Source organism: Camarhynchus parvulus, chromosome 2, assembly GCF_901933205.1.
Source record: "Camarhynchus parvulus chromosome 2, STF_HiC, whole genome shotgun sequence".
Lineage (NCBI taxonomy): Eukaryota > Metazoa > Chordata > Aves > Passeriformes > Thraupidae > Camarhynchus > Camarhynchus parvulus.
The window spans coordinates 3,030,570-3,043,244 of NC_044572.1; the positions used below are offsets into that span (position 1 = coordinate 3,030,570).

The 12,675-nt window shown below is 42.6% G+C and overlaps 1 protein-coding gene across 1 annotated transcript in view; it reads right to left on the bottom strand.

Annotated features, from left to right (window-relative positions):
* The window catches only part of VIPR1 (vasoactive intestinal peptide receptor 1), a 114,230-nt gene that overhangs the window by 50,414 nt on the left and 51,141 nt on the right, over window positions 1-12,675 (bottom strand). Inside the window, exon 3 of the mRNA XM_030971236.1 lies at window positions 3,284-3,391. Within this exon, the coding sequence (XP_030827096.1) occupies window positions 3,284-3,391 (108 nt within the window). The remainder of the gene's footprint in view (window positions 1-3,283; window positions 3,392-12,675) is intronic.

Below are 12,675 nucleotides of genomic sequence, written 5' to 3' on the forward strand. Positions count from 1 at the left end.
CCTTGTCCTGCAAGATGTGATACCACAGCAGCTTCTGCCTCTTCTCCCTGGGTGTTGAGACAGGAGTGAGGAGCTACCAGGGAATTTTGGAAATGAGGAAGTCAGGGCTAGGATAGTGTTGGAACCCTGGCTGCTGAGAATTTCAGATTTCTGTGTTGCCAGGCACTGACCCCCAAGAGAACACTGCATTGACCTGAGGCTGTGGAGAAGCTTCCAAAATGCAATGAGAGAACTGGGATTGTGGGTGTGGAGTTTGGATAGAAGTGTGTGAGATCACAGGGTGGGAAACTCAAAGTTTAAGGGTTTAGAATACAGTAATGGATATAAAGCAAGATGGAGGGTTTTGGATGGAGGCTGGTCGTTCTTCTTCTTCACCTTCTTCTTCTTCACCTTCTTCTTCTTCACCTTCTTCACCTTCTTCTTCTTCACTTTCTTCTTCTTTTCTTCTTCTTTCTTCTTCTTCTTCTTCTTCTTCTTCTTCTTCTTCTTCTTCTTCTTCTTCTTCTTCTTCTTCTTCTTCTTCTTCTTCTTCTTCTTCTTCCTCTTCATCTTTGTCTTCTTCTTCTCCATGGGTTTGGGTGGTTTTGTGTAATTGGATAAAAAAGTCCCCATTGAGGGGCATGGGTGGTTGGTTATTGGGTTAAAAGTAAAAATAATTGAGGTGTCATTTCTTAATTGGACAGTTTATCCTTAAAAGGCCTTGTAGAGAGAGAGATGGGGCTCCATGTTTAGTTTGTTGGAGTGAAGTGCTGCAGAACTCAGGGTTTGTGAGAGTGTGACATAGATAAGAACTGATAAACATCTGAGTCCCAACAAGAAATTCCATCTCACACATTTAGTCCTGACAGAAAAAAAGAAGCAAAGAATCTGCAGGATAGGACTCAAAGGATTTTGAATTTCCTTTCTGTGCCTGCAAAGAATTTTGGTGTGGCCTTGGGCAAGTCATGTAATCAGCATGTGCTGGTTAATGAGTGCAGTGCCCAGGCCAGTTAAACAGGGATGATATTGTGCCCCTACCCCCATTCCTAATTTATTCTGTGTGTTTACACTACAGGCTTTAAAAATGGAAGGTCAGCTCAATGCAGGATCTCCAGTGCAAAAGAACTTAATTCTCTGTTAAGGCCTTCAGGGCTTCTATAATAAAAATAGTGAAAAATAACTGTACACTACCAGGAGGCATAATCAGCCCTGTTGCTCCATGGCCCCTTGAGACCTGAGTTTTAAACTAAAGCTTCTCAGAGCATCCTGAGCAGTGAGTTAAGCTACCTCCTCCATTAACCTCCCCTACCCATTATTTGTCAGGTTAATTCCTTGGCCTGTGGTCAGATTTGCCATTCCAGCAAAAAAAAAACCAACCCAAATTTATTACATCCAGTTCCAGCTTGTTCATTTTCTGTCAGAGACTTAATTAATGATTGTCCTAAACTGCTCATTTTGCACAACAAACACAACTGTTCCACAGGTTGATTCAATTTTCACTGCACAACATCCATATTATTGGATTTCACCAGGAGCCATTTTTTGCATCCCTGTGGTGCACAGCAGTGCTGCTGCAAGTGCAGGGAGATGTTTTTGATGTTTGGGAATTCATGAATGGCTTGGAAATCTCCTTCACTTCGTATCCAAACAGGACAACCCCCGTGGCAGGGGAATGATGAGGAGGACTCCAGTGATATCAGAAGGCTAATTAATTATTTTATTATACTATATTATTCTATATTATGTTACATTACATCTAAACTGAATCTGCCAAGCACTCAACTCTGCACACACTGCACAGAATCTCGTGGCTGTCACCAACAGTCCTGACACACACACACCCCTGGCTCTGACAGGCCAAGGAACCATACCACCATCACTGTGGGTAAACAATCTCCATATTGCATTCTACTTTGGCACAAACACAGGCACAGCAAATGAGATAACAATATTCTTGGGGAGAATTGTGCCTTGCTTCTCTCTGAGAAGAGAAATGTGGGGCTACACACCTGGCCCTGACAGGCCAAGGAACCAAAACACCATCACTGTGGGTAAACAATCTCCATATTACATTCTACTTTGGCACAAACACAGGCACAGCAAATGAGATAAATATTGTTTTTCCTTTCTCTGAGGTTCAGGGAATGTGAATCTGAGAAATATTCTTGGGGAGAATTGTGCCTTGCTTTTCTCTGTGAAGAGAAATGTGGGGCTACACACTTGGCCCTGACAGGCCAAAGAACCAAAACATCATCACTGTGGGTAAACAATCTCCATATTGCATTCTGCTTTTGCATAAACACAGGCACAGCAAATGATAAGTATTCTTTTTACTTTCTCTGAGGTTCAGAAAATGTGAATCTTAGAAATATTCTTGGGGAGAATTGTGCCTTGCTTTTCTCTGGGAAGAGAAATGTGGGGCTACACACTTGGCCCTGACAGGCCAAGGAAACAAACCACCATCACTTTGGTTAACAATCTCCATATTGCATTCTACTTTGGCACAAACACAGGCACAGCAAATGAGATAAGAATATTCATGGGGAGAATTGTGCCTTGCTTTTCTCTGTGAAGAGGAATGTGGGGGCTACACACTTGGCCCTGACAGGCCGAGGAACCAAACCACATGTGGGTAACAATTCCATATTGCATTCTACTTTGGCACACACAGGCACAAATGATAAGTATTTTTTTACTTTCTCTGAGATTCAGAAAATGTGAATCTCAGAAATATTCTTGGGGAGAATTGTGACGTGCTTTTCTCTGGGAAGAGAAGTGTGGGGCTACACACCTGGCCCTGACAGGCCAAGGAACCAAAACACCAGCAATCTCCATATCGCATTCTACTTTTGCAAAAACACAGGCACAGCAAATGAGATAAATATTGTTTTTCCTTTCTCTGAGGTTCAGAAAATGTGAATCTTAGAAATATTCTTGGGGAGAATTGTGCCTTGCTTTTCTCTGGGAAGAGAAATGTGGGGCTACACACTTGGCCCTGACAGGCCAAGGAAACAAACCACCATCACTTTGGTTAACAATCTCCATATTGCATTCTACTTTGGCACAAACACAGGCACAGAAAATGAGATAAATATTGTTTTTCCTTTCTCTGAGGTTCAGTGAATGCGAAACCCAGAAATATTCTTGGGGAGAATTGTGCCTTGCTTTTCTCTGTGAAGAGAAATGTGGCGACAAGCTCATGCTAAGAGCTGGTTTCTCCCCCTTTATTGAGATGTTCCCCCCGTGGGATGATGAGAAACATCCCTGGGAGTGAAGCTGTGGAGCAGATTTGGGATTTGCTTACCCAGGTAGGAGGTCAGGAATCTGAAGTACTTGGGGCATGGCCGTACCACGACTTCTCCCACCTCTGATTCAGGCCAGCACGTGATGTTGTCCCACTGCCTCCTGCAGCCTGGGGAAGACACAAAAGCAGATGGTGGGGCACTCATGAGTGCTGGATGCAGCAGAGCAGCTCTGCAAAGGTGTGCAGAGCCCCCCACCTCAGCACAGACACTTTTGGAACGAAACCCCATTGAATATTTCCTTTAAACACTCAGCTTTTGGCTCCCCCAGTCCCTAAAATTCAGCACTGTAATTTTCCAGAGATCAGTATGGATAGAACAGCAGATGAGGGCAAAAAAAAAAAAAAAAAAAAAAATGGCAAATCGGGCTTGATACAGGAACAGTGTCTTCTCCTAGATTAAAAAGGCAGAATTTCCTAATTAAATATCTCTCTTCCTTGCCTTTGTCACTCCCTGTTGCATTAAAACACCTGATCTGAACCTGTGAGACATTATCCCCTTCCTTTTGTGTTTCCCCTAAATGCCATCATCTTTTCCTCCCCATTGCAGTGATTGTGCAGCTCTCACAGAAGGAAGGGGACACAGATGACAATCAAGGGGTCAAGGACCAAAATCCCTTCAGCAGAAGGAATTTTCTTCTTAAAAAGGGAAAAGGCACAAAACACTGCTGGAGGCTGAGCAGGGACAGTGCTGTGGCCAGGAAAGGAGTGAGGGAAGGTGGCACATCCAAGCTGGGGATGAAGGAATAACCAACACAGGGAGAAAACACAGGGCTTTGTCAAAATGAGGCATTGCTGAAGATTTTCTGGGGAGAATCAAAAGAAAAAATACCATGTCATTTCCACAGATTTTTAATGTTTTGATTTTGCCCTTTTATTTCTCAGAAGGCATTAATAACACCCCATGCATGCTGCATTGTTGGATCCTGTAATGTTAATGCTGAAGCCAAAAGGAGTTGGCAGGTTTGAATTAAAAAAAAAATAAAAGGACTCAAACACATTTTTACATTGATATGTCACCATTTTAGAGTTCTTAGCAGAATTTTGACATTTTCCCCCCTGCTTTATATTTCCAAGAGCCAGGCACTGCTGCCTGGGTGAGATGGATGGGTTGTCAGCAGAGCTCCCTGCTTCCAGCATCTCTGCTCTCAGTTGTTTGTCCCATAATAAATGTTATTTAACATTTCACAGCCCATCAGATGGAAACACTCCCCCAAATGTGACTCAGAGCTGTTGAGGTCACCAGCCCCACAGGAGAGAGTCTGGGTTGTGAGGAACAAAGTGGTGACAAAATGTTGAGGAAATACTCCGCATGTGCCAGCAAAGGGAGCTATGAAAACCCCTGTCAGGCTGCACTTGTTGGTAATTACACCCAAATTCCTCCTTTAAATCATCTTTTACTCCTTGAGCTAAGGAAAGGGCTGGTGTCATCACCAGGCAGATCTGTCTCAGATCAATAGAGAGCACACAGAAATGCTTTGAAGCTGAGAAAAGAACCCTTAGCTGGCTTTCAAAGTGATTTTACAGGTTTTTCCTCCCCTCTCCTTTCCTGAACAAACGGAACTTTTCAAATAATGAAGTCCTGAGCTGAGTTTATCAGAGCCTGAAAAAGGGAATAACTGATGGTATCTCCTTCATGCAGAGCTCATTAAAAGTCAGGTTTCAGGTCCTTGTATCAGGTGCCCAGCTCAGCTCTCACAGCCTCACACTTTATCTCCCACCAAACAGCCAGCAGCTCCAACAGGGGCAGGATATTAAAGATTCCATGGAAAATGATTCCATGGTGGAATATTTCACGTTCTACAATCTTTCCCTCCACCAAGTGCAATAAATTAGAGTGCAGCCATTACCTCATGATAGGTTATAATACAAAATAAAAGCCATCTGATAGCATCAGATGGCTTTTTAAATGCCCTGAATTGTGCACTCTGAGAGTTTTGGTGATCTGTATCTTTTTCTCTGTTGACATTTCTCAGCACCACCTGTGATGTGTGAAGAAAGCTTTTAGGTGCTCACTTTTGTATAAAAAGCTTTTTTTTTCTGATAAAAGGAAAGTGAAACTGGCCTTGCAAGACACATAAAGTGTATTTTTACAAATTATTGCTTCTGTAAACACACCCTGTACCTGCCTGATAGCTCTTACCACACCAATCTTCCTCATTGCTGTCCCAGACATGCTGAAAATATTTCTGCAATAAATAAAGAAGGGAATGGAAAGCAGAACTCTGGCTGGCATTGCATGCGAGGATCAGTGAATCTTGGGATGGTTTGGGTTGGAATGGACCCTAAAAATAATCTAATTCCAAATCCCTGCCACTGTCCCAGGCTGCTCCAAGCCCTGTCCAGCCCGGCCTTGGACGCTTCCAGGATCCAGGGGCAGCCACAGCTTCTCTGGGCATCCTGTTCTGTGTCTTTCTTGTGCTAACTATCTGCAGTTCAGGAAAATCAGTAATTTTTAGTGAGTAGAAGAGAATAACTGGAGTTTAAAGAATAGGAACAATCGAAGATTGATACCTGCAAAGTGCTTTGCATGCACAGTGCAGTGCTGTAATAATCCCATCACAAGTTCAGGTAAAACTTTGTGCCCTTTCATCTGACCCAGCACACAGACAATGTTTACCAAAGAGCCTTCCAGAAAATGCTTTTCTTCCTCCCAAACTGATAGACTTTTGTGGTGGTGTTTGCAGGGGTCCCAGGATGAGGGAAGAGATGAGAATCTTGACTCCATGTTTCAGAAGGCTGATTTATTATTTTATGATATATATTGTATTAAAAGAAAATGATATACTAAAACTATAGTAAAAGAATAGAAGAAAGGATTTCATCAGAAGGCTTGAAAAGAAAGGAATGATAATAAAATCTTGTGACTGACCGGAGAGTCCAAGCCAGCTGACTGTGATTGGCCATTAATTAAAAACAACCAACATGAGACCAATCAAAGATGCACCTGTTGCATTCCACAGCAGCAGATAATTATTGTTTTTCTTTTCCTCTGAGGCTTCTCAGCTTCTCAGGAAAAAAATCCTGGCAAAGGGATTTTTTCAGAAAATATCATGGCAACAGACTTTATCTTGGAAAAAAACTGCTGGAATTTGGGGCTTGGCAGGCAAAAATCCATCTGAGAGCAGAAAGAGCTGCACTGTGCCTTGAAGGAAGGAAATCCCTCTCTTCCCTGTGGCATCACTTGGATGCAGCAAAGAGGACAAGTCTGGCCTGATCACATCGTGTTTGGGGATTGATAAGTGCTTTCCCATTAATTAATTGATTAATATAATAATTAATTTTATTTAAATAGTTAATTATAATTTAATATAATTTATTTTAATAGAATAGAATACAATTAATTAATTATAAATGTTGTGTTCTACCTTGCACTCAGTGTCTGCAGGGAGCATACAAATGTGTTTTTCCATCCTCACCCAGTGCAGCAAGTGCCAATGAGTTAAAAACACACCTTCTCTCCATTTCCATCAAGAGAACTGCTCTGCTCACATGCCTGTCCCAAAAACGAGGGGATGCACGCTGCCAGGGGCTGTGCTTTGCTTTGGGAAGGATCCCAGGTGAACCTCGAGGAGCTGTACAAAAACAAGTGTGTGGCTTTTCCAAGTCAGCAGCATTTCCCACCTCTCTGGGTGCAGTCTCTAAAGTCAGGGCTAGGATAGTGCTGGAACCTGGTTACTGAGAGTTTCAGATTTCTGTGCTGCCAGGCACTGACCCCCAAGAGAACACTGCATTGACCTGAGGCCGTGGAGAAGCTTCCAAAATGGAATGAGAGAACTGGGATTGTGGGTGTGGAGTTTGGATAGAAGTGTGTGAGATCACAGGGTGGGAAACTCAGAGTTTAAGGGTTTAGAATAGAGTAATAGATATAAAGCAAGATGGAGGTTTTAGGGTGGAGGCTGCTCCTTCTTCACCTTTTTCTCCATGGGTTTGGGTGATTTTGTGTAATTGGATAAAAAAGTCCCCATTGCAGGGCATGGTTATTGGGTTAAACGTAAAAATAATTTAGGGGTCATTAGTTTATCCAATTAAGGATAGTTTATCTTTTATAATGACTTGTTATTATAAAAATAAACTTTAAAAATTAAATATTTTTAAAAAGAAGAGGGTTCTTTTTCCCCATTTTAATTATTTTAACTGTGACTCCCACACCCTCAGCTTTGCCCTGCCCTTCCTTGCCAGACCCTGAAGTGCTCTCTGGAGCTGAATATCTTCTGGAGGGCTTCAGGGAGAAATCCTTCATGCTTCTAAAGAAGCTGGAGCTCAGATCCCTCTATCCAGCAGCTCAGCCTTCCTCTCTGCACGCCAAATACCCCATCAGCAAGCCAAGGGCTGCACCAGCCTCACTCAGAGCCCTCCTCTGGGAGGTTCTGGCTCAGAAGTAGCTGCAAGAAACACAGTGACACAAGAGCTCTCATTTCCTCTCCCTTTGAAAGGTTAATAAACAGAAAACAGGTCAATTCTCACACTGGTTTGCAGAACTGGCAGACTGGAGCATTAAAAACCCATTTATTGGATTCGTATCTACACTCACAGCAAATTGTGGTCAAAGCTTATCTAGGAAGCAGCAGAGAAATAACTTTCCCTCATGAATAAACATGAATTCCAGAGCTTTGGCACAGCCCTGAGATGGGACTTGGTGTGGCTGAGGAAAGAGATGAATGGCAGCAGCCTGGCACTCTCTGAAGCCAGGAGAACTCCCAGTTCAGGGAAAAACCCTTTGAGTGCATCAGTCTTTCACTAAATCAAGGAATAATTAAGGCTGGAAAAGACCTCCAAGGGCATCAAGCCCAACCCCATCCTCCAAACCCTCACACCAAATTCTCCCTAATGCTTGGGGTCACTCCAGGTCTCTTCTGGAAGACATTCCCCCACATTTTGCTCTGGAATCCCTGTTCAGATGCAGAGATGCCCATCTGACCCCTGGGGTGTCTCAGGAGCTCTCAGCACCCTCAGGGATAGCAGCAAGGCAAAGGCACAGCTCAGTGAAGCCAGGCTGAGCTATCCCAGGGCACCATCACAGCCTGGTGTGCTGCAATAAAATCTCATTTTCACTCCAATTTCATACCAGCAGGCAGTTTCCAAGCTCTCAGGACTGTAAACAGCCACAGGGTGACATTTATTGTCCCCCTGACACACCCAGCCTTGTGGTTTGCCTTGTTAAAAGCATCTCATTACAACCAATTATCACAGCATCAATCTCCCTGTCCCAGCTGAGCTCTGATCTCTCCCTGACTGAAGGGAACAGCCCCCAAAAGATGGTGCCTGCACCAACCCATAACTCAGCACCACCCATGAGTTTGAATTTAATCTCAGTGGAGGAAAACTCACCATGAGCCCTGGGTCACCTCTGCCACCACAGACTCCAGAGACCTCTCAAACAAGAGATGATTTTCTATTTAAAATTTGTATGAAATAATAAAAAAATGCCACAGATAGATCCTTTTCTCCCATAAGTAATGTAAATTAAATGCATTTGAATTTTGATTCTGAACTCAGGAAAATTTTTAGAATTCAGAACTTCCTGTGCCAGGGCATTGCACAATTTGAGTGTCCGCTGACAGAAAAATTCTATCTTTTTCTGAATTCATTTTGAACCTGTAAATAGCCACGGGGTGACATTTGTCAATTTTCTATTTAAAAGTTGTATGAAATAATAAAAAATACAGTGGATAGATTGTTTTCCCATAAATTTTGGAAATTAATGCAATTGAATTTTGATTCTGAACCTAGGAAAATTTTTAGAATTCACAACCTCCTGTGCTCACCACCCAGGAAAACCCCTGGGTCACCACAGCCACCACAGACTCCAGAGAGCAGAGACCTCCCAAATAAGGGATCATTTTCTATTTAAAAGTTGTATGAAATAATAAAAAATACTTTAGATCGATTCTTTTTTCTGCCATAAATTTTGTAAATTAAATGCAGTTGAATTTTGATCCTGAACCTAGGAAAATTTTTAGAATTCACAACCTCCTGTGCCAAGGTGTTGCATGCTTTAAGTGTCCACTGACAGAAAAATTCTATCCTTTTCTGAATTCACTTGGAACCTGCTCATTGCTGCTTTCACTAGGAACTGCTCGGTTCTTTTACAAAGACAGAAATATTCACAGCCTGACCACAATATCCCTTTCCCTGGGGAGAAAACCCATAAAATCCTCTTTAACATCCCTCCTTGGGCATCTCATTTTCAAGCTGAAGTGTCCCAGCCTATTCAGTAGCTTCCAGCATGGAGACAGCTCCCTGCCATTTCTCCCTGGTATCTTTGGTGGGTTTAATTCTACTCCATCCTGCCCTGGGCTTGCAGAGTATGGTTTTACCTTATTTTTCTGTGACAGATTGGGTTTACTTGGGTTAGTTTGGCTCTGAGGTTTCACTAAATGAATCCTCCCTCCTTTCCCTGAAAAAAGTCACTGCTGTGCCCTGCTGTCCCCAATCCCACTTACACTCCAGCATCCTTTGGGCATCTCTCCTTCCCCCAGCTCCAGCTCATCACATTTTTTATTTATTTGTATCACCACTGGCAGAGTGCTCTGCAGCAACCCCATCCGAGCTCCCCTTCCAGCTTTCCACAGCTTTGGGTTTAATTTGGGTATTTTTTGCCTGTTGTGCTGCCTGCTCTGCCTCCAGCCCTGCAGGCAGGATGTGACAGGGAATCCAAGCAGCTGAAGGAAAATCACAATCCTGCCAGGGCTGTGACCCCTGGCATGGTGGCATCTCCTTCCATCAGCTCTGCTGGTGCTCTGGTGCTCCTTTGCTCATCACTCACTGAGGGATTTGCAGCTCCAGTTCAGCAGAAAAGCAACCACAGAAAGCAAAAAGGATCCCAAAATTCAGGATAAGTGAAAAGAGTTTGCTTTGGATTTTCCTCAATATCTGTGGCAAGTCTGAAATTTCATTTTTCCCACAAGCTGGACTTGATGATCTTAAAGGTCTTTTCCACCTTAACAACTCCATGGTTCTATAACAAGAACAGCATTAATTACTATAAAACATGGTTTATACTTCTGCAAGTAGAAGCTGTCCAAGCACTCCACAGGAATATATTAAAAAATAAATTTCTTCCTAATTGTTTGGAGAAATTTCACCCAAAGACATAAGAAGGAAACCTCACCTTAAAGCCCCCAGACTGAGTCAGTCTAAGCAACATGAAAGAAATCACCAGTGACTGTTGCTGGAGGGTGATTTTTAAGCATGAAAATCCTGAGATTTTCCATCAACAACATCTATTGGGAAATAATTTCATTTAAAAAAAAAGTTTGTAATCTTTCAGCCTTTTTTAACCAACAAACTAAATAAACACTCGGCTTTTTTAATCCCCCCTTTTCATAAATCAAATTTCTGAGCTGATCCCTTCTGCCTAACTCCAGAACATGTAAACTGAAAGAAAAGATCCAAGATTTAAGAAGGTTTACACAGGGTGTTGCCAAAAGCATGACTTATCTCCTCAGCAGCCTCTAAACAAGATCTGCAGTGCTCTGAGACAGACCATGATTAAAGGATTATTCCAGGGTTTCCTCACTCAAATCCCTCTTCTCTTCCAGCAGTTGTAGACAACTGGATTTATAGAGAATCAGACTTTGAATTTAGGGACCTTCCTAGATGGTTTTCCCCATATTGGCATCTCCAGAGAGAAATTCAGAGCAAAGACGAGTGGCTGAACACCTCTTGGCTTTTCCCAACTTGGCTTTTGGTGTGTGCAATATTTCCCAGGTAGAAAGGGTGGAGACCATCATAGAAAGGCTCTGATAAAGTCAATATTAATAGAAAAACTAAAAGAAAATATGAGGAAGGAAAGTATTTTTTAACCAGAAATCTCATGGGATTTGAGAGGGACAAACACAGGCTGCTGTCAGAAACAAAAACTCTGCATAGATGGATTTAATCTGAGCTCCAGATTAAATTATTAATTTAACCACCCAGAGCTTTGAAAATACTTGGAATTTATTTTCCATTGCACCAATGCCACTTCCTCTTTATTTCTAAAACCTCTGCATGGCTGTGTGCATTTATCTATTATCCCATGCTAAAAAAAAAAAAAAAAGAAAAATGAACCAAAACTTCTGCTGGCATTTAAGTGTGGCACATTCTCCAAACTAAAATGCCTTTTCCAACATAAATTTATGTCCACTAAGTGGCTGCTAATCCTGACAAACCCAAGACAGCTGTTCCCAAATCAAACAAACCCTGCTGCTTGTTCGAGACCTTCCAGCCGAGAATCAGCAACAGCAAAACCAAGGCAAAGCCTCCACCCCTGCTGTGTTTTAAGGCAGAAAACAGATGTTGGAACATCTTAATATCTGTGGAAAGGTGAAGTCAAGGTTAAAAGTAGAGAGGAGTGATGAGGTGCTGTGTAGGTCTGTGCTGGAATTTCATCCTGGTTTTGGTGGGTGTTTGCACTTGAAGTGGGTGAATGGGGTTAGTGAAGCAACTGAGGGACCACTGTTGGAAACATGGAATTGTTGAGGTTGGAAAAATATTTTAAAGCCATTGAGGCCAAGAGTTAACCAAGCATCACCATGTTTACCACTAAATCACCAAAATTCAACTGGGAATTAGCAGTGTTCACTGGAGAGACGGAGCTAAATCCCAATCCCAAGTACCTGGTGATAAATCCCAATTTTCAGTGAGGCTGGGATTGCATTCTTCCCTTCTGAAATACAGAATCGTGGAATAGTTTGGGTTGAAAGGGACCTCTAAAGGTCATCTTGTTCCACCCCCTTGCCATGATTTCACCTGATCTGGCCAAATCCCCTCCAAGCCACTGAACACCAGCACAGAGATTTTCTGTGAAATGTGGTTGTTTTTTTCCTACACATTTGAGCTGCTCATTAAGATTTTAAATATTTAAATATCCCTTCATTTTAAATATTTTGACCACAGGCAAGACAATCTGAACAGGATTCATCACATCCTGAAAGAGCTGCCTACACCTGGCCAGAACACACCAGAGAAACCCAAAACCAAGTGAAAATCCCTCACCAAAAGTCATTCCCATGCCACGGGTGTGTGTCCATGGAGCAAGGATGGACAGAAAAAGAACCATTTTTAGGGAAAATTTTGCTGATTACTGTTTCTTCAGAAAGAAATTCCTGGTCTGGAAGAACAGCTTCAGGCTGGATCAGCCAACACCAAAGTCTGGGGCTGGTTTTACCCCTGTGACAATGCTGCTCCTTCCTTTCAGGGGCCAGATTTCACAGCAGAGTCTGCAAAAGTTCTCTTTTGAAAAACCCAGATTTCTTTACTTTGAGTTTCCAGGGAGTGGGTTCCACCTCTGCAACAGCTGCAGCATGAAAGTGTTTGGGAAGATTGAGGGAATGGTGAAGGAAGACCACTTGGAAGGACCTGTCCTATTGCGTATTGCGATCATCGCCAAAGAACTGGGAGAAAAATTC